The 22,703-nt window shown below is 38.4% G+C and overlaps 2 protein-coding genes across 2 annotated transcripts in view; one reads left to right on the plus strand and one right to left on the minus strand.

Annotated features, from left to right (window-relative positions):
* The window catches only part of LOC140239873 (uncharacterized), a 137,580-nt gene extending 134,811 nt beyond the window's left edge, over positions 1-2,769 (minus strand). The window contains exon 1 of the mRNA XM_072319692.1: positions 2,748-2,769. Within this exon, the coding sequence (XP_072175793.1) occupies positions 2,748-2,769 (22 nt within the window). The remainder of the gene's footprint in view (positions 1-2,747) is intronic.
* Positions 2,770-11,333: 8,564 nt separating this feature from the next.
* On the plus strand, positions 11,334-21,767 carry LOC140239422 (EF-hand domain-containing protein 1-like). The gene is made up of 11 exons (XM_072319261.1): positions 11,334-11,474; positions 12,912-13,133; positions 14,104-14,391; positions 14,676-14,831; positions 15,171-15,363; positions 16,610-16,830; positions 17,570-17,710; positions 18,254-18,439; positions 18,998-19,215; positions 19,980-20,172; positions 20,590-21,767. The coding sequence occupies exons 1-11, from the start codon at positions 11,430-11,432 to the stop codon at positions 20,662-20,664; spliced, it is 1,938 nt and encodes a 645-aa protein (XP_072175362.1). The 5' UTR covers positions 11,334-11,429; the 3' UTR covers positions 20,665-21,767.
* Positions 21,768-22,703: the final 936 nt, after the last annotated feature.

Genomic DNA, 22,703 nt, shown 5'->3' on the forward strand with positions numbered 1-22,703 from the left:
TGTTGTTGTTGTTGTTGTTGTTGTTGTTGTTGTTGTTGTTGTTGTTGTTGTTGTTGTTGTTGTTGTTTCTCATTCTATCTTACTGATTTTGAATTCAAGAGCTAGTTAATATCAGCAATACTTTTACCCTATCTTCTCTTTTTCGGACCGAAAGGCTTTATGCATAATATACTTCAAAGTTAGATTTTCTTTTATCAATGATTGCTGTTTCACTGTTTCTGTCTATTTTAAGTGTAGTTTGCACCGTTCGTTGTCAAAGTATAATAACTGCTAAAACCAATCATAGTGCAATCGAATGTATATATATGTTAATGTAATATACAGCTCTGCTGTATTCAACGCAGGCCCCTCGGCTCTGAGCATGCAGACCACCCCGTATACCCTTATCTAGGGGAGACTGAACCGAAGATATACAGTAGATACATAGATAAACAATAGGTTATACCAACGTCATACGCGGGGGGGGGGGGGGGAGGGGGTTGCTGCAGTTCCCCTCTTCTTCCCCTCTTATCTCTCTTGACTCGGATGTGAAATTTCTTAAAATGTTTATTGGTGAATTAAACAATCACTTATAATTTACAGAATCAGCTTGATTTTATTCCATGTGTACATTTATTGCTACCCCATTCTGAGAACACAGTCATCTGTATGTATGTTGTATCTGTCACCATTCTATTCACTGCCATTTATATTGTCATAGCTATCCACTTCCATTTCCATTACCTAAGTACACAATGAAAGTGTTGTATGTAGGTCAATATTAATCCGAGCAATCCGACATGGTTTTAATACCCATGACAACCAATTGCAACAGCAGGAATTCCACTGCAGTGCTCCTGAACGCTATACTATGTTCAAGATGATTCATCGGGGTAAATTACTGCGATTTGCATAATATTCAAAGTAACCCCTCCCCACCCCTTATAAGAAAAATTTCATCGTTCTTTATTCAAATTGGACTTCAACCTATCTATTCTAAACATGATAAAGTTATGCTAAACGTCCAACTTATTTCTAGGTCACGGAACACAATAAATGCATTTTTAGAGAGGTCATGTAATACAATTTGCATCAAATAAGTAGAATTAAATAATAATTCCACTCATTATTTTCTCTCTTTTTTTTAAGGGGGTAGTCTTTATTTAAAGCTTAAGCGATTCAAGGTGTCAAGATTCGTGGTATTAAACACCCATTGACTCGGAATTTCACGGGTAGTCCGATTTATTCGCCTCTCAGCGGAGGAAAAACATCACATACTATTTATATAACATATAGGCCAACGAATATCTTCATCTGGGCTTTGCTAATACTCGAGATTTCAGCTGTGTGTGTGTGCTTACACATAGATAAGTAAAAAAGCTTTTCACGATTCGTTCCGGGAACTCTCGAATATATCTGAACTGGGCCAGCCAACCCACTTCATGGTATCGATCCCCAAACTATACCGAATCTTTGAAGGTGATCCAGTGAATTCATTATAGTTTGATTTTAAAGTTGGAACTTTTTCTTGATTGATGTTATGACTCTAATTTGCACTCAATGCAAATTAGCTTTTTTTTTTAAATCATTACAAGAATAAGCTTTTAGTCATCTTTATCATTTTATGGTAAGGGTCCTAATTGTAATTATGCAGTTTTCAGATTAACCAACCTTTTTAAAGCCACATAAAACAAAATAATGCAAGATATACGTTCTGATGATTTATGATGTATGAATCTGACTTGCATTTTCTTACAAGTACCCAATTTGAGCGAGCAATACACATGTATCATTCTTTTGTTCTCAGTTTGATAGATAACCGGAGAGATTTCATAACATGATGAAATGATAGGTCCTATTCTATCATAGAAAAATACTAACCTTTATAACAGTCAATCAAAAGATAACTGACGAGAACGGGTAATTATGCGTCATTTCGTTGACTTGTCGATTTCCATGCGAGTGTGAATGAGTGAACAAGGCAATAGGGCGTAAACGGTTGCGTTTCATACGTTGATATTACTGTGGCCCCCATGCTCTGTTTCGACTCAATGTTAATCGTATGGCCTGTTGCCGTAATTGTGTGACCTGTTGGTATATGTTTAAACCTGTCTTGTATTTTCATGTATCTTGTCTTATATTCTACTATATCATTAGAAAATAATGCAACCATGACTATCAAAGTAGGGCCAATACCTTTTCCATGTTTGAAAACACATACCTTTTTATTTGATGTAGATGGGTATTTTCAGCGAGCCCCTAAAGTGGGAGAAGGTTCCAAATAATCATATCCCCGGCGTCAATCTCTCTTCCCCGTTCAGTTGCTTAGCTCCCTAGAAGATATTTTTCAAGTTTTGCCCCATCCCCCTCCCAATTCTGAAAACGAATCGACGCATTTGCTGTCTTACAGTATGCAAACGTGTGAACGTGAACAATCAGCTCTCTGCTCCATTAAAGTGATAAGATTCGAGGACAAGACCTACTCCTTATTCACGTGTATCCACACCGTGCTTCACATTGTGTTCCACACTGTGAGACGCTATGTTCTTTATAACAGGGAAGTATCGAAGATTGGTCTAACTAAAAAACAAAAACAAAAACGCCTCTTCTAGGATTCATTGCATTGTCATCAATAAGACAAGGATACATATTTCTCAAAAGAAGAATAAAATAAAAAAAAAATCTTTGTGCATTTTGTTCAATAAAAGATCATGAAGAAACTTGTCTAACTACTGATGTTTGTTATTTGCGAGTCAATGAATACTTACCCTCGTAACACTTAATGTTCATCTTGAAATACACTGGATTTGTGTATATGTTCCCAGGTACACGAACTTTCATCTCATGTGCCAGTGTTAAAAAGGAGAACGGCACAGGTTTATCCAGAGTCTCAGTCCTAATGTTCTGTTGGATATTACATCCTGAATATCAAATCTCATTAATTTATGGTTGATAAACTTCACTTCAGTGAGAAGTCGCCGTCCTGAAGGTGCCTTTATTATCCAACTACTATTGGTGATGTATTCTCTATCACCCCTTACGTTGAGGTTTAGTGGATTCCCCGTGCAGTTGAGAGTATAATCTGTAGGCGCAAAGAAATGAAAGGTTAACATTATTGAACAATCAAAATGAATGCTGTCAGTCATCCACAGTCATTTTGTAAGAAAAAGTCATTGTTGTTATACCTATAATGTTTCGTTCTAAGTTCACTTTCCGTTTTTAATTTCATTACCACCACATTAAACAAATCACAACTATAATGATTATCAACAAGTATGTATATAAAAGTATAACTGTGTATAAGACAGTAAGGTAAAGCGTGCCCTGGTTACTTCATGATTCTTTCTTTTCTTTTCTTTCTTTCTTTCTTTCTTTCTTTCTTTCTTTTTTGCCTTGCAATTGCATTCATGCCTCAGCTAATTAAAAGAAAGTTGAGAAGCACGAAGGTTCTATGAGAATATACATAAACGAAGAAAATTTACACAAAAGATACGTACACGACGTGCTGCTTTCCGGAGTTGAGAAAGTTTGCAACGGCTGGTAAAGCAAGAAAGATGCAACCAACAAGACCATAGAAGACATTTTGGTCTTTGCGTAATGACGGAAAATAAATTCTATATCAGTCTCTCCTTAGCTGTATGTAGCTTTAAAAAGTGACTCCAGCTCGATGTGAGATATCTCTGCCCAAATTAATTCACTATACCAGGTGTAAAATACTCGGAGCCTTAAAGACGGTATAAGTGTAGTTCAAAGTGAAGTGCTCCAAACTGCTGTGGAAAAGTTTAACAATAATAACCAACGATGATCATAATAATATTGTTGGTGTCACTGGAGAAACGGCGGTCGAGATTGCGTGCGCACCTATACTTGAAACCCGAAAGTTGTGTGAAGTTGCGTGAAACTTTAAGTTGGTCCAAGATTGAAGGCCGCGTCACACCTTTCCGGGCAAGCTACGCGGGCTTATTGCGAGAAGGGGTTTTCCAGCAGGAGAACTTTCCGCGGGCGGACAAGAATGTGTGCGAGTTTCGCACTTGTTTCTTACCTTCTAGACGCGTGCTACTTACCTTCTAATTGCGTGTATTCCGCGTGACCTGCGTGAGAGCTTTGAAATCGAACCGTTTTCTGTTACGAGCGACTTACGGGTACTTATAAGTACCTACGTTGGAGTTGCCTGCGAGGTCCTGCCGGCAAGGGTCTCCTACTGGTGTTCTGCGTGTACCTCTGCGAGCGAACCCCCACGACCAACACTCACTCGGAACAAGTTTTGAGCATGCTCATGGCCTTGTCATAACGTAGCTGAGGAAGTTTTGCGGCTTGACTTGCGGGGAAACAGATTTGCTACCCGGAGCTCTCCGCAGTTGGTCCGCACCTGACAGTAGGGCCTACCTAGCGCGTATCTCGCCTGTAGTTGCCATGAGGTGCGCACGCAAGTCCGATTTAACCGCAGCCAAGTTTTGAGCACGACCAAAACTTTTTCCGGGTAAGTCGCGAGGATGCTCGGAAAGGTCCACGCAGAACGCCAGTAGGAGGCCCTTTAATAGCGGCAGCACCTTGCAGGCAACTCCCACGCAGGTACTTCGCAGTCCCCGTATGCAGACAAGATAATACTGTGGGACATCTGCCATTCCTTCCGAGGAATTCCTTCATTGAGTTGTCAGCCTCAACGCGCCTGGCACACAGTTCACACAGTATACCCGCAAGTAGAATTTAAGTAGAACGCGTCCAGCAAGTAAGGCACATGCACTGAGTCGCCCAAATCCTTGTCCGCCCTCAGAAATTGTCCGGTATAATGCTGGAAAATCCTTACACCCAACAATCCCGCGTAGCTTGCTCGGAATGGTGTGACAGGGCCTTAGGGCATATGCGATGTAAATGCGTTGATGCTCTTTTCATTACTTATGTGATAAAAGAAATATATAGATGTGTGTTTATATTTTATGATATTAGTTTTATTTTTTCTTCAAACCACCGGGACACGCTTAAAAATGAAAAACTTTCAAAGCTGTAATATGTCTATGACATCATCCGTCAATCACTAGTGTTAATATGAGTAACAAATTCAGACATTGGGAAGTACCTTCCCCAAGACTTTTGTATTTTGTTACTTATATTAGTAATATGGAAACATGCAAATTTATTGGAAGGCAGAGGTTTTTGTCTAAAATGTAAAGCAGTAGATACCTAAAGCCCTTCCTCCTTGAGATTTTACATTGGCTGAGTTTTTACAACTCCAAAGTAGGTTGATGAGAAGCATACAGTTCATCCTTTTCGTTTTGTTTCATTCTTTAAAAAAGAAGGGTAGGCCAGTTGAAAACCTACGAAGAGATCGATGACAGTGCATACCATCAGTCCATGATTTATAGAATAAAACTCTATTCATTCGTCAACTTGTAATTTTTGAGTGATGCTTCTTGTTGGAGAACTATTTTAGACTCTTTGTGTATGTGTGTGTGAGAGAGAGAGAGAGAGAGAGAGAGAGAGAGAGAGATAATTACTTCTCTATGTCATGTATTTCATCCTTCCTAAGATGTCATTTAGATTTGTAAAACCAAACTGATGGTCATTGTTTCTACTTGACACTTCTCAGGAATATTGGCAAGTACATCTCTCAAACACGAGTTCATGGTTGGTCGAGGACGTTTTTGTCTCACGAAAATTCTTAGGACTTATAGAAACTGCCATTTTATATGTTTCGTTTTTGACAATACGAACTGACAAAGTGAAACTTTTGGACACGCCTTGCATGTGTGTGAGTGGATTAAATTAAGAGCTTGATAATGCGGCCTCATTAAATTTATAAGACTTCCAACAAAAGAATAGACTGAGTCTTACTTTAAGTAACAACTTGAATATGTGAATCATCTCTTTTGTTTGAATACTATCCATAGTTTCCAGCTGCTGCTCTTCTCCCTACTTTCGTACCTGCTAAACGATTAAGAACAATACAGGCATGTTTGTTTTGAATACGTCAAGGTTGAACGAAACATCCTTTATTATCACCATATTGTTCAAGCATCTATCATATCAGAAAGATAAGTTTATAAAGGTAAAAGCTTTTGGTTTCGAAGACGTCCTTTCACGCACATCAAGTTCTCTTTAACACTGTGCATACTATAAAGTTGTCTAGTTCTGCTCAAAATCGACGTAGATTTTAGTTTGTCGTAGAGTTAAGACCAGTTTAAGTAAATTGTTGAAGGATGGATTCTGATCTGAGATTAAGCTGCAATAAAAACTGAAGAGGACAGGCAGTTCAAAATCGGGAGATAAGGACACTCTTTTTCAGATTAAATTGACATTACATCTATGTTTGCAATTATTTATCTGAGCGTCTATTTTGCAAATGTATACCGTATGATTATGTGACTTGACATCATCAATGTATGGTGTCATTATCTGTTTAATTTTAACGTTTTCCCCAATTTCGTAAATTGCTCTTTCAAAAATTGCTCTGGACAAAGCATTATTTGTTCACTCTATTTAGGAATCACCATGAGAATAAGAGCAACAGACACTACAACTTGCAATATTGATCAAATTAGGTTTCAGGCTTGCATCAGTCCTGCCTGTGGTATGTTATGCCTTTAAAGGGGTTAGTAATACCATATCAACATACACCAAAACAGAACTAAACGTATCCCACATTCATCCACTTCACCTTGCAGTCCTTTTCATGCCCCCCCCCCCTCCTCTCTCTCCCTCCCTCCCTCCCTCTCTCCCTCTCTCCCTCTCTCTCTCTAAACGGTTTCATGTATAAGTGAATAATGCGAGAGAACGTTTCTTTGAAATCTTTCTCCTTTTACCACACTGTGTTATTTATCAATAATTAGAAGGTAGAGCTGCGTGTGTATGAACGATATACTTTTTCTTTGTATTACAACTAAATCCTGATGATTATAATGAAAACCCAAAATCCTAAATAATGGAAGCAATGTCCGTCTTTCTTTCGCATATATTTGTTCTATATTAAACTGATGTGCATGGTATTGTACTGGTGTGATAAGTGATGACAAGAGCAATAAAGGCTGTCACAGGAGGACAGACTTTTTGGAAACTTTCGACATTTTTGTCTTCTTCAACTAGATTTGTCCGTACAAACAAATGGAGGTCTAAGAGATGAAAATTCGGAACATAGAAAAAAAAATTAATGACCAAAGAGAATACATAAAATAACTTGAATGAGCATGATCGGAAAATGATTAGACATCAGAATCTTTCTGAGCTAAGCATATGATTAAGATTAGAGAAATGTGCTGAAATACATTATGTAGGAATCGCCTAACAGTATGAGGTAGGCCTACATCCCATAGGAGGAAGGCGTAACGCACATGGTGCAACAATCATTCCTACCAATATCCAATTTGTCCTACACAGTTTACACATGTCCCATTGGCTGTTAAAAATGCACATACCCAAAAGATAATTTCCTTTTTTTTTAAGGATGAAAATGATAAATTCAATTAATCGTGTACATCAAACTATGCTTGGGCGATAATGCTTTAGCAATTTTCACTACTTTACCTATAGGGCAGCTCAGGAGCTACATGACGCTTGTATCATTGCTATATGAATAATGCGTGATGATCCAATGTGCAAATTGTTGGACAGTTCCGAGACATCGCCTCATTTATAATGTTCGCCAATGTGACTGTCAATGCTACATGCGCATTTCAGGATTTTCTCGATTTTTTACTTTAATATTCAAGCAAATCCTTCTAGTGCTATATCATTCAGGTCATTTCCTCTTATTTTTTTTTTCTTGATGAAGTCAAGTTAGTTATAAGTTGGATTATTTTTTTTTATACAGTCTGTCTATTTTTTTTTCTCATCTCCAAAGAATGAAAATTTTTCTTAGGGTCTTTCAGAATTGCATCTGATAATGCTTTAGCACGCATGGGTTGTATAAACTGTTGACATCATGTCGCTTCACTTCTTTTGGTTGTGTTTTTCACTTCGTTTAGTTTTCTCTCATAACCCCTATTGTAACGATATTCTGCTCACTCTATCGTTATTCCTGCTGCTCTTGTAGCTGCTCCAAGTAAATCTTTGCTGCTACTCTCCAATATCCATCCATTCAGTCTCCCACGTCAGTGATTCGTTGATGATTCTAGAAGAGGAATTAACATAATAACATCGTATTGCTATTGCATCAAGATTTTACTCCTCTTGAACTGTTTGACCTTAAAGACACCTTTATCATGCCGACCATGAATTTGGGAAATAGGGGCATGATGTGTGACCAGTGTATGCTCTAATCATGATTAGGACAGCAAATTCTAAATACTTTGAAAACTTGACGGACCATTAGGAATAAAATGCAGCAATATTCGTATGCCTGTACAATTTCAAATGAGCTTTTCTTCTCTTTTAAGGAAACAGGCGTATCAATTAATGGAGGATAAAACTTCGGGCCTGTCATTAGTCACCTCAATGCTTCATACTGAATCTTGGAAAGACACCAAAGCATTCTTAAAGTGTTAGATTACAAGGAGTATTCTGGTAAAGTGCGATTTTAAATTAAACTTCGAGCTCTTTGGCATAAATTATGTTCGAGGAAAACAACAACAACTGCAGAGAATTAAATTGTTTTAATTCAACAAGAATCCAAGTAAATAGGTTTTTTTAGTTTTATGTTATTCATTCCACATTTTTCAACTCGTCTATTCCCCTTAACTATCGCCAGTTTATTGCTCATTGTCAAATGCTTTAGCTAGTAGTGCTGTCCATATTTTAGATATCCATGTACTCTTCTCGAGCAGCTAGACGAGAATGTGATGTTTGAATACAAACAAAAAGTATCTAAGGTAAAATAAGTTTTCATGATTTATTCAAACACAAGAGTAACTACATAGAACATACTCACAGCAGTAACGAAAATCACTGCCCAGTTGCTGTAATTTTTTTGTCTTTTCGTGAATTGGAATACCTTAAAGAAGAAATCCCCCCCCCCCAAAAAAAAAGAAGAAAATAAATGAATAAATAAATAAATAAAATAAACTTCAAAACAAAGAGAAAAGTATTCCCTAAACAGAATGATACAAAAATAATTAAAATCGGATAAGAGATAAGATATGACATTTTAAAATGTCACATGTTTTGACCCAGGGAGACAAATCCTGACCATCTTGATCTTGATCTTGATGTCAAACCCGCACAATCATGTATGTTACATATGAAATTCAGAAAAATTATTTTTAGCTAATGTAAGTAAAAAGCATGTTCCCATACTAAGATATATCAGAGTTAAAAATAATGTTCTTATTTATTTTGGGTGGTTGTAAGACGAGTTTCATATTTATAGAGCTAAAATATGAGATTTTTTCATTTCTGTATTATGAAATGAATAAGAAATATTGTGAGAGTATAACATGGTCAACTTGCTGATTTGAATATTCATTAGGACTGGTCAAAAAAAATGTGAAATCTAAAAATGTCATATCTTCCTTATTTCCTATCCGATTTTTTTTTTTTTTGGTCTTTTTTGTGTCATTCTGTGGGAAATGTTTTTCTCTTATTTTGAAGTTTATTCATTTTGGGGGTGGATTTCCTCTTTAATAAAGGGATGATTGGGCCTTTAACTTTTTGCGAGATACCAAGAAAACACTTATGATATAGTACAGAGCATACCATTTTAAGAGGAATTCAAAGTTTATTTGGGTGCTGTTCGTTATTCCGAAGGTTCGCTATTCCGAAGGTTCGCTATTCCGAAGGTTCGTTGTTCCGAAGGGTCGTTAATCCGAAACACGCAAATTCCCTATACCTAGAGGTTCGTTAATCCGAAAATGAAAAAGGGTTCGTTAATCCGAAAATTTGTGGCGTTATTCCGAAGGTTCGTTATTCCGAAGATCGGTTAATCCGAAAATGAAATTCGGAATAATGAACCTTCGGAATAACGAATCTTAGGAATAAAGAGCCTTCGGAATAACGAACCTTCGGAATAACGAGCTGTAACCGTTAATTTGATGAATATCGGGTTTGGAATGACTGAAACATCCAAAAACACTAAAACAAAGCGATCGTAATAAAGTGTGGGTCCCACACTTTATTAGAATTGCTCTTTTTTGATATCTCAGCCATTTCAAAATCAATTTTCATCAAATAAACGTCGAATTTCTCATAAAATTACATGCTCTTTCATATTTCATACGAGGTTTCTCATTTCATCTCACCAAGATTGTTAGAAACCTGAAATTAGGTCTCAACCAAAACTATACGATCCCTTTAAATGCGTGGCACGTGTAATTTTTTTTTATATTGAAAACTCTTTTTACACGTTTCGGAGAATGTTGCATGCTGAGGAATTCAAATTGAATGAATATAGTCAGCTTTACGAATGGTTATCTCTGTAATCATTCAAATTCGCTTGATCGTTAAATTGAATGCAAATCTGGCGAAATTGAAACAGGAAAACCTACCCACTAGGATAAATTATCAAAGTATAGGTGGCCTATTAAAGGCATAATTTACGATGTTGCAGATGAAACAAAAACCCATCATTAGCGCTTCAAAAAAGTTCTAAAATGTGAGTTAGAGATAGAAAAAAAAAATTGAACCAGGTTAATCGATGCTAAGTATTGTTAAATATGTGAACAATAGTTATAATAAAAATGTTTCCAGACTAAACCATCTACAGTTATAGTTTAATGAGGAAAATAGTGATATCTCCTTATAATGATTATTTTAAGCTTTGTTACAAAGAAAAAAAGATATATGGTGGGATGTTTTGTGGTACAACCTCATACTGACCGACACATGCATCCATGGGCGTCATCTTAATATATACCTGATGCATTTGCACAGAAAATGAAATAAACAAAAATTATGGAATCGGGCTCAGCATGTTCAACATGTAATTATTGCCGGAATAAGAATCTTTCTGAGGCACATCTCTATGCCAGGGCCGGCGCAGCCGTGGGGGCCGTGGGGGCTCGGGCCCCCACACTTTTTGTGCACCATACAAAGGAATATCGCGATTATAAGGTGTCATCACTTTGTTAGCTCATGAAACCCGGAAGTGGGCCCCCACACTTTTGAAACCACTGCGCCGTTCCTGTATGCTGCAGCTGCAGGCAACTACTTTCCTCCCCACGGCACAAAACACAACTTATTCGGTATCCGGATCCATACAACAATCCGTGGCAATCTAGCCCATGCCAATGGGCCAATACAGAGCGGGTTAACCACCGAACTACCCCGCTCTGGGCCAATATGAAGAGCGCCATCTATACGTTATTTCTGACTACGTTTGATACACATGTTTACATAGCAACCCGCCAGCTGCTATGCGCTGCTAGTTAGCAACGCGTGTGAACTCGTTGGTTGTGTTGCGGACGTTCGCTCATGCATGTGAGATACAGTGTACAGTGATTCTACGGGAAGACAGACAAGCTACACAATATTGTGGACAACAAAATCTGCCTGCGAATTACGAGGAGCCCCATAAAGAAAGCAAGATGGCTCTCCCATTTTTGCCGGGAAATACGTTTACTGATCCTACGGTAAGTAGTATTATAGAAAAAGAACGTCTCGAGAATCATAATTAACGAACGGGACTGCGACACATTTTAGGCACAACCCGCGGGTTACTTCATTCAGTCACATCAGTGCTTACAAACTGCAGTGCGAAAACCTGTGTGTTGCGTTCTTGTAACGTTAGACAGGGGAACTTTGTTGATGTTACGTGTTGGGCCTAGAAACTCTAACGTTACCCCTGCTTTTTTATTAATTCTCTGAAGTCCTCATTTCACTAGGACACCGAGATCAATGTTACCCTATAAACTCTAATCCTAAACCTAATCCTAAATGTCTAAACTCTAATCCTATTCCTATTAATCCCAAAGCCATCTAACATTAAACTTCATGTTACTTCCCCGGAGTTGTATTATGATACGAGCGGGGGGTATAAAGTTTAGACTATATCATATATGGAAGTCTTGCCATTAATTCTAACGTTAGACAGTCGTTTCATTTTTGTTTTTCTTCTTGTGATTGAATGGGCCAAGTATAAAATGTAAGGGATATAACTACTGTACGAGCTGAAATTTTCACGGTGGTTTTATTTTCGCGAATTGTCTTTGAACCGCGAAAATAACTTTAACAACACGCGAAAATAACAACGTGCAAACAGATAAGCACAGTTAGACCTCGCAACCGCGAAATTAACAACACGTGAAAATGTTCTCCTAGTAGCAATTCGCGAAAATTTCAGCTCGTACAAAGGGCCTACTAGACTCTTAAGAATAGGCTCTAACGTTATAGATCTACCGTCCAAACTCCAATTAACACATCGACACTGCATTAAAACCGACACCCCTCTAGATCTACATTGCGCATGAGACTACGCGCGGTGGTTTTGCATTCTTCAATGGGGATTTGAAGATGTCCAAATATTATGGGGAAAAACCCAACAATAAACAAGATCAACAGCAAAACAATGATACTGTACATTATGAATGCACATTTGAAAAGCATTACATGCATTTAACACATAGATTCTATCTACCGGGGTGTTGGTTTCAAAATTATGGTGCAACCGTGTGTGTCAAAACAACCCACGTGCCACACATTTGAAGCAGTTATCTTGGTGGAGGGTGTACCGCAAATTGCATTTTTAGACCCCTAAAGCACGTACACTTGTGAATTTAGAGTACAGGTATTTCTTTACATGTGAGTAAAATTTCAGGCAAATTGTGAGATATTTACAGTAAGTATCTAGTTACAGTAAAACAGCATGGTGTTGCTGTGTTGGACACCCAACTAACTTGTAGATCTATAGGCCTACCTCTAGACTAGATCTGTAACTTTCTACCACTTTTTCTATTTTCTTTTTGAAATAGCATATCAAAGTATTGGTGGAGAGTGTGACATGTGAAGAATGCTGTTCTGTCATGTATTGTTGGCTAAAAATTGTCTCATTTTCTGCTTCGTACATGTAGAAACGCAAGTATCATCGCTCTCAGTCTCTGGGCTACAAGAATGGCTACGCCCTCCCTGCCAGACCCGAGGTAGGAATCGGGGGAGAGCCACTGGAAGTCAACCAGCTCTCTCTCTCAGAACTTGATGAACTGAACAACAAACGGCCAACACTGACCTACGGACAGGCCAAGCAAGCTCCACCAGAAGACTTCATCCCAGCTCATGTGGCCTTTGACAAAAAGGTTGGCAGTTAGCTTTACAGCTTACATGTACTAGTGAAATGAACTACCGGGTACATAGTTTGTAGTTCACAAAATTCTTTGAGTATTGACGCAACTGTGATAGATTCATGAAAACTATACAGACGAGATACACTTGTCAACAGGTTTTGAGAATTTCTCGTATCGTCGCTGGGGTGACAAGACCTTGTATCTGTAATTTTGGTGAAAATGACTTTTTTGCATTGATGGTCAAATAATGGGTCAAATGATGTCCTGTCCAAATCCCAACTGTCTAACTCCAAAAATAAAGTCACCATGGCATGTCAAAGGAAAGGCTTTCCCATTCGCTACAGTGCATTGGCCGCCATGATTTTTGGCTCTCCTTAACATTTGACATTTTGTAGGTTCGAGGTCTTGTCGCCTCAGCGACGATATGGTACTGGTAGTTAAATGTAAGTTTGCTGGGGCATGTTATCTTAGTGTGCAGGCAGGCTTAGAACAATCTCTGGATTTTTACTTGTATTGGTACTTCGAAGATGTTCAATGTACTGTACAAGCTGAAATTTTCGCGGTGGTTTTATTTTCGCAAATTTCGCGAATCGCCTTTGAACCGCGAAAATAACAACGCGCAAATAGTTACGTTCAGTTAGACCGTCGCAACCGCGAATTTAACAACACGCGCAAATGTCCTCCAAGTAGCAATTCGCGAAAATATCTGTACGCGAAAATTTCAGCTTGTACAGTACATGTAATTTTCGAAATATTTATACTGCTTACTCTGCATATCACATGATAGATATTCATTAACTTTTGATATGTATCCCTTTATGCAACAATCCCACACACATGGCACGAAGTGCACGCCTGTCACTTTTGACTACTTTTGTTTAATTGGCATACCTAAATAACATGGTACAGTTTTACATGAATTGATACATGTATCTCAGGCTAACTCTATCTAATCATTTGTGGTGCATTCTGTTCCTTGCAGGTGTTGAAGTTCAACGCTTTCTTCAAGCAAACAGTCCATGAGTCTCCCAGTGAATATTTCCGTGTGCGACCTGTCATCATTTACTACTACCTGGAGGATGACAGTATCTCGGTCATTGAGCCTCATGTTGAGAACAGCGGCATGCCACAGGGCAAACTCATCAAACGGATGAGACTTCCCAAGAATGACCAGGGAGATCACTGGCACTGGAAGGACCTCAACTTGGACATTGATGTCACATTCTATGGCAAAGTTTTTCACATAACAGACTGTGATGAGTGGACATCGGTAAGTTCATTGTATTATATTCTTTAATAGAAACCAAACAAAATGTCTTTTATTTTAGTAGAAAGAGCAGGTCTGAGCATCTGATGAAACATTACAATGTATAGTTTTGAATTAAAACTCCATGTTTAATTATATTATACACTGTAGGTGTTTTATTAATATGAAACATTTTGGATAAAACTCATCTGCAGGAGCAGCCCAACAGCTGTACAGTCATATCTCAAAAGGCTTATTGTGTGTAATTTTTGTCTCAATCAAACATTAAACTTACTTTCCCATTTTAGAATTACATGGCCAGTGAAGGAATTGAGCTCAGTGCACCTGCACAAACACCAACAGACCCATACACAGACTCACGCAAGGAGAAATCTGCCATTGAGGCATTCACCACACCCAGCACCTTCGACAAACTCAAGCAATTCTTGGACTTGGACCGCAAGGTATGTGTGAATTCCAGTGTTGTTGTTTTTGGTTTTGGTTTTCATCCGTGATGAAAAACCTGAAATGTAGATGATCGATATTGGATTTTTTGTCAAGACAAAAGAACAAAAAAAAAAAGGAAATGTAAAATATGAGTCATTATTTTGTTGTAATTGTCAATAGAAATTATGGTTCAGAGATCCAGTGCAATCAAATCCTGTGAAATGAGATAAAGAAAAGCAAGCAGCTTTTCAAAGTCAGTTGCGTCCTCTTGTATTGGTAAGACTCACTTCTTGTTTGACATATGATATTAAAGGAACTAAGCAAGTAATGCAAAGATAATTCCATTCCGTGTGTAGGTGCTTCGATTCTACTGTGTGTGGGACGACAGGAGCAGCATGTTTGGAGAGCAGCGGCCGTTCATCATCCAGTACTACCTGGTAGATGATACTGTCGAGGTGAGGGAGGTACATGAACCCAACGATGGGCGTGACCCCTTCCCTCTCTTCCTCAAGAGACAGAGACTTCCAAAGGACAGGGACAATGTGGATTGTGAGTACCTCAAACCAGATAGCTAGACATTGATTGCAAACTTGCAGGGCATGATTTGATCATTAGAATATTACGACTTTACTTCGATTTCCAGAAAATCATATTGTGCCTTTTGAAAAGCATTTCATTCTTGAAGCATGAAAGAAACATTTCCTTGTTTCATTTTTTATACCCTCGCCAAACGAAGTTTGAAGGGGGTATATAGGAATCAGCGGACGGTCGGGCGGTCGGTCGGGCGGTCGGTCGGGCGGTCGGTCCGTTGCAAATCTTGCGTCGCGAACTACTTCCTCAGTTTTCAACCGATTCCCATAAAACTTGGCACAGATGTGTGCCTTGGGTTGTAGATGTGCAAGACATATTTTTTGACAGTACCCAAAAGTACGTTGCTATGGTAACGGCATATTATGGGCAAAAATGGGTACAAATCTTGCGTCGCAAACTCCTCCCACAGTTTTTGATCAATTTTTATGAAATTAGGTACAGATGTTCATCTGAATATGTTAATGTGCAAGACACATATTTCCGCAGTGGCAAAAAGTGCGTTGCCATGGTAACGGCATGTTATTGGTAAAATATAGGGCAAAATGCTTCATGGCAAAACTGCTTCATCAGTGTTCTTCCAATTCTCATGGAATTCATATTGAATGTTTGTCTTAGGATATAGGTCAGCATGACACATTTCTTGACAGTTACAAAAAGTATGTTGCCATGGTAACACGCTCACATATTATGAGCCAAAATGATGGAAAATTTTGTGTTGCAAACTACTTCCTCAGTTTCTGCCCAATTTCCATGAAACTTGGTACAGATGTGTGCCTTTGTTTGTAGATGTGCAAGACGCATTTTTCGACAGTACCCGAAAGTACCTTGCCATGGTAACGGCATATTAATGGCAGAAGATCAAGGAAAGATCTTGCGGATTTAACTACTTCCTCAGTTTTTTGACCAAAGCTTATGAAATGTTGTTTTGACCAAAGCTTATGAAATGTTGTTTGGCGGGGGTATAACCAGTCGCTGTAGTGACATTTCTAGTTTTTTCTGGATGGTTATTAGGAAAAGGTATGTTTAGAGTTACATGGTCAATACAGAGTTATGTAGAGCTGCCTTTATTGTACTCTGTATAGATGGCATTGAGCATTCCCAGCATGCTTCCAATAACTGGATATGATATATAGTTGATGAGTTTCTTGAACATGTGTGTGCAGTGACATGTGAGTTCTAAACAGTTCTGTGTTTGTCCTTTCAGCCTCATTCCGTGCTGTGGTCATGGAGCTCTCCAGCCATGAGATCAAGGCATGGTACGGTCCAACAGACTTTGGCATCGGAAAGACTGTCTTCATCTACAACCGCCCTTTCCTCATTTATGATAGTGATGACTTCACCAAGGCCTACATGCAGCACAACTATGGAGTCCCAATGTCTGCCCCAGTGGAGGTGTCAGGACCAGCCAGGAACCTTCCCAAAATGGTAAATTACTCTCTGCATTGCTTTCAAAACTTTTTGAGAAGCTGGTTTGGATTCACAAACAATGTCTTCCTCCTACGAATCTTACAGCAGGCTTCTGAACAAGACGTCTCATCACATTCTAGAATGTTTTGTTCAATGAAACTGAAGACAGACATCAATGAGGTCATACAAAGCATGAAAAGGATTCCTGTAGGGAAGATATAGACCTGCAAAACATTATTTGGGTATACAGTGGTGTAGAAATGCTCCTTTTTTTTTTTGTAATCAGGTAACTATGATTTTATCATGTCAAGAGGTATTTATAATTTAATCTGTTATTTGCAGTGTAGAATTGTGTTATGATAAGATTCTTACAACTGGAAATGAGGTGACAACCTTGAGTCCTTGATACAAAATAGAAAAATACAGTCAAAAGCTGTTTATTTATGTCTTCTAAAACTGTTTTGTAAAATAAAATGTGGCAAACACCAACTCTTAAGTCTGAATGCTATCTTCAGATGGATTATGAGTTAGATATGATAGGACTCTGTGTAGGAGGCCAAAACATTTCAAATGTTTCATTTATGCCAAGCAGTCATTCACAAAGTGCTGTGTTTCATGTTTTGGGGAAACCATTTTGTGATGAGATGATGTTGTAGCTGTAGCTCTGCCTATCACAATGGATCTGGATGTGTACAAGTGTAACTGTGTTTCTGTCATGGAACTAGCAAGATCGTTGTATCTTTACTCCTTGTACCAGGCCCTTCCTCCTTACAATGGATTCGGTTCGTATGAAGACTCCCTACAGTCATGCCTCTCACTGGTGCCTCAGCCTCCCAAAAAAGACTTCATCAAAATGCTGGAAAATGACCACAAGATCCTCCGCTTTGAAGCTGTCATGGTAAGCCATAGAAACTAATTCAATGTGTGAAAGGATCCATGGAGTACAAAAGTTTGACAGATATGAATTTGCAGGAAAAACGTGTCTTTGTGTATAAGGGCATGGATTGCAAATAATTCACAGAAAATGATGCATGCATATTGAAAGCTGCTCTCTGTTGCAGCGAAAAATTTCTGTGATTTTGCTCAAACTACCTAGAAAAGATATCCTTTTTCTGTCATTCAAAAACTGATAGACTTAATAGGCAGGAGTCCCAAGATTGTTACGAGTTTGAACACTGATTACCCGTACGCAAATTGTAATTGTATTCATATGTCTAACACATCATGTGTGCCAACAGACACCCTACACCGGAAGGCATGCTGACACACTCATGTGCAAGTTACATCTTTTCAGTTCTTGTTTTGATCCATGGACTGAATTTAAAATATGTTATGAATTTGAAATATCTTTTCGAATTTGGGCCATTATGTCAAATTTTACTGAAGCTGGTATAAACGACAGATATGAGTGCTCATAAAATAATTTCATGTGACTTTCCAGGATTCTGTGAGGCCAGAAGACAGAGGACGTCGCTTCATCATCAGCTACCGCCTTGCCGATGACATGATCAAGATCTTTGAGCCTCCTGTCCGTAACTCTGGCATTGTGAGCGGAACATTCCTGGAGAGAACACGGGTAACAAAGCCAGGCTCTACACCAGAGAACCCCCAGTTCTATGGGCCACAGGTTAGTCAGCTATATCTTGACTTCACCATTCCTACCAGTCCTAACTAATTGCTTACGTCAGGGTTGACATGAGATGGTATTTTATGCTATAGTTGAGTCTCACTTTCTCAAGATTGCATCCTCCGTACAGGACTACTGACAGTGATTTAATAGTGTTACTGTAATATAATGAGGACACATCTTGACCAATGATAATAATCAGTTTGAGTGAACACCCCAACCCTATATCAACTTAATCAAAGTGGTGGAATTTCGTCAGTGACATGGTACATGTATTAATAAATGACCTGTGTAATATGACTTACTATGTCATTTGTCAAGACTTGCCGACAGTGATTGACAAGCTATAGTGTTTGGAGATTGTCAACATCAAACAGCTCCATTAACATTGTCTGTCAAGATGGAGTTGGAGAACTTTGCTAATCCACCAGTATGAGTTGATATACGATTCACATATTGTGAAGGATGAACTGATTACAGCTGTGTGTAATGACAAGAGTTGATGTGTTAGTCTCCTGTATGTAACGAGTCTGGTGTGTATCTTCCCCCATTTCCCAGGACCTGTCCATTGGCTCTGTGCTGCAAGTCTTCAGCCATCGTTTTGTCATCACAGATGCCGATGACTATGTGCTTTTCTACCTGGAGGCCCACAGAGATGACTTCCCAGGTTGCCAGGCAACCATTGACAGCATCCGAAGCGCCAGGATGAGTGGAATGCCAGAAAAGCCTCAAACACTGGCCTCACAGAAGGGCGCCCCCATGGTGGTCCAGCGAACGTAAGTTGGTCTCTTGGAAAGTAATGTTTGGTGACGTTGTAAAGTTCTCATAGATTAGTACTTGTCTTCTCATTGCCATCAATATGTCATTACCATCGTTACCATCAAGATTACAACCACCAAAATTTATACTCATTCCTGTTACCAACTACTGTGTCGTGGTCAGAACAATTTACATCAAACTTATGACCATAAACTCCTCTGTATCCTGCTGATAATGAAAACATGAGCTGTGTGCATGGTGCAAACATTCTTCATATCTTCATGAGACAAGGAGGGAAATAATGTCACCACAAAATATTACTAGACTGGAATGTAAAGTGACCTTGCTCTTTGATCAGCCATATGAAGCTTTGCCGTTCTTCCTGGGAGTGAAAACTCTCTAGCACAAGATGTACAGTGATTGTAGCTGTGCCACTATAAAGTTTGCATTGAGTAGCCAACAGTGCATTGTTGTGTGTAGAATATACTGTAGTACTCTCAAAGTCAAGTGTCAGCAGAGAAAAGAAGACAAAACCCCAAAGACCCCCAGGTGTACAATATGAGTATGATAGTGTCAATAATCCAGATATGTTGAAAGAAATTCATTTCATTTTCTTTTATTATTTATTTATCTATTTTTTATTTTTTTGTCAGACAAAGGCACACACACACACACACACACACACCAGGGCTCTGGAGCCAGTTTACCCTACTGAATTGACAACAGAATTCGCACAGATTGTGTTTTCTGACTATCATGTATCTTCTCCTTCTCCCTCCAGACCCAATGACCTGAAGCGGCTGTTGAGTGAAGTCAAGGCTCAGCTGAGGAAAGATAACTACATCAACTTCACCTCCCTGACGGAGGCCTTCCTACAGTACGACAGGGACCGCTCTGGCCACATTGATGTGGAAGAACTCAAGAAGGCGTGTCACAAACAAAACCTGCCTCTAGATGATGACGTCATGCAAGCAGTAAGTCTCCTTCAAGTTTGCCTCTTTTTACTGAACATTTATGATTTACGAACCATGAAATGTTTCTAGAACTGGACAAATTTGAAGCAGGTTGTAGAATCAAACTCAGCTGATTGTTGAAACAATTACTAAGAAAATAAGAGCAGATATTTAGGTCTGCGTTATTTTGAGTGTGTACTCCCTGTGATAAAATGTACATGAATCATCATAATGAATGTATTATACATCGTGTGTTTTCGCTGGGGGACATGTTGCACAGACATGTTGCGCTGTCTTGTCTTCAATGAGCTGCCTAAATTCCTATTTCACCCCCTCATTTAATTGATAGCAATGCCAGTAAATTGCCCAAATTGCTTCATGTATGTGCATCAATGCAGTGCTGTTAAATCTTTCTCTATTTTTCTCCTTTCTTTATAGTTGATTGCCGAGTGTGGCAGTAAGGATGGTCAAATCAGCCACGCTGACTTCATGAAGTTCCTCACATGGGACTAGGAGCCACAAAGCCCAGCTTACACCTCCTCCTAGTGTGTCTTCATTGCTAAACCCTAAGGGATTTCATCACACTCTGAGATAATAGAACAATTCAGCTGGAAAACCAAGAAAAGAAAATGTGTGCAGTTAAACACCAGACTCATTAGGCTGTGAATTTTTGATAACTCACAGCCAAAGACCTTGAACAATATGGAGAGAAGATATTTATCAGAAAATATCCTAAAATATTCACCCCACCAGTAATTTGAAAAGCTCTCGTGTCTCAGCTTACGTTCTTGTTTATGCTTTTCAAAAGACGGCAAACGTTTTCAAGGAAACTTTGAATTACTAGTACAAGAAAAAACGTGGAATACTCCCGCTTCAATTGCTTTGAGACAGTGTTATGGCTAGTGCATTCTCCAGTATGCAGTACTGTATCTATCAATTTCCTGCATTGGCAAATATTTTAACACAAAGCAGACTGCTCAAAGAGTCACAGATTATATAGTCTCCATATGTTGTGTATGATCACTCTAATGTGTCTGTATGTCTACTTAATATCATGATAGGTCTGTGCCATCCACCATTTTGCTTCATCTGTATTAGAATGTATGTGATTTGTTCATCATTCTATTCATCACCTTGACTCTGCCTTCCAGTCAAGAGATTTAGAGCAATGCAACATTAAAATGATTATTGAGTTCGTGTTCATCCAGAGGATATGCAAATATGTAGAAGCATATGTCTTCAAGATTCAATCTACAACAATATATTATTAAGAATTATTGCTGAGTGGAATTTCATGACATGATATGTAGAAATACTTGTAAAAATGTACAGGTGTAGATATAAATTTTGAAGATTACAGAAGTACTTTGTAACTTATTCTTTTAGGTCTATTTTTCTTCCGTGGCAGTGAAATTTGTCTTTGCTTTGCTGTAAATACCATTTCTGTCACAGTAGTAGCTGAGTATACTCTGCAACTGTACCTCAAAATGAATGTATTTTTCTTCCGAATTCTCTATCAATATCTTGCTATTCCAAGTCAGCATATACTCCAGTTGGTAGAAATTATTGTCCAATGATCGAAGCAAGTCTTGAAATAAAAGAACATTTATGCTGTATAGCTTGTCTTCTTGTGTTCTGTTCCCATGAACAATGTATGATTTCAAAACTGAATCATGAACAGATCCATGGTCATTGTTACCTTGATGTTATAACAGATATTGTATCTAGCTTATCATTGAAACCCACTGTTGAATAAGTATGAAATGCTCAAATAGTATCGTTCTTTTCTATTTCACAAAGAAATATACATGTTGAATACATTTCATCTTTATCACACAAGCAATTGAACAGAACAGTAGAGCAGTACGCCAAACTTTTTGATGGAACATGTTTTATTTATTGTCATTTTACATGGCCAATTACACATTGGAACAGCAGAAATGTATTAATAATATTAATAATAATACATACATACAAGTACACATGGCCCAAATGCAAACACAGCCCAAGATCTTGTAATAGAATTTTGTGTTGACACCATCGCATACACCACACATGTGGAACTTAACACACCAATCAAATAGAGTCGACCCTCCCCCAGGAAAAGGAAACATGAAACAAATACGCTTGAAATAAGGGGAAAACATAACAAAACATTCATATCTTACAATCATCTCATAGAACAACAAACATAGGTTTCTCTCTGTACAAGTTTTATAGATGGCCTCTTTTAACTGTGCTACCTTGGATAGACTTTGTAACAGAACTCTTGCATTGGTCATCACTGTGTGTACTACAACTAATCTGTAAAACGAACAGAGTAATTTCTAAACAAGTCATTGTTTTATCTGGGTAGGTAAAAATGAATAAGTTCATATCCCCATCAGGCATTCCATGTTACGCATTACAGCTAAACATACTTTGTTTCTGTATACAATGTCGGTTTGTTCACCAAAGTACATTCATGATTAGTCTGTATAATTCTGATTGTGGATGCAAGGGAAATGACTTGTCAGTGAATATTACATTGAGTCCCTCATGCACAGGGGAGA

Source organism: Diadema setosum, chromosome 16 (genome assembly GCF_964275005.1).
Source record: "Diadema setosum chromosome 16, eeDiaSeto1, whole genome shotgun sequence".
In the NCBI taxonomy this organism is placed as follows: Eukaryota; Metazoa; Echinodermata; class Echinoidea; order Diadematoida; family Diadematidae; genus Diadema; species Diadema setosum.

Bases quoted from the DNA above. Each gene is read 5' to 3' on its own strand.
- LOC140239422 (XM_072319261.1), top strand. From the start codon at position 11,430: ATGGCTCTCCCATTTTTGCCGGGAAATACGTTTACTGATCCTACG. The intron at 14,832-15,170 runs GTATGTGTGAAT...TTCCGTGTGTAG, and splicing joins TCTTGGACTTGGACCGCAAG to GTGCTTCGATTCTACTGTGT. The intron at 15,364-16,609 runs GTGAGTACCTCA...TTGTCCTTTCAG, and splicing joins GGACAGGGACAATGTGGATT to CCTCATTCCGTGCTGTGGTC.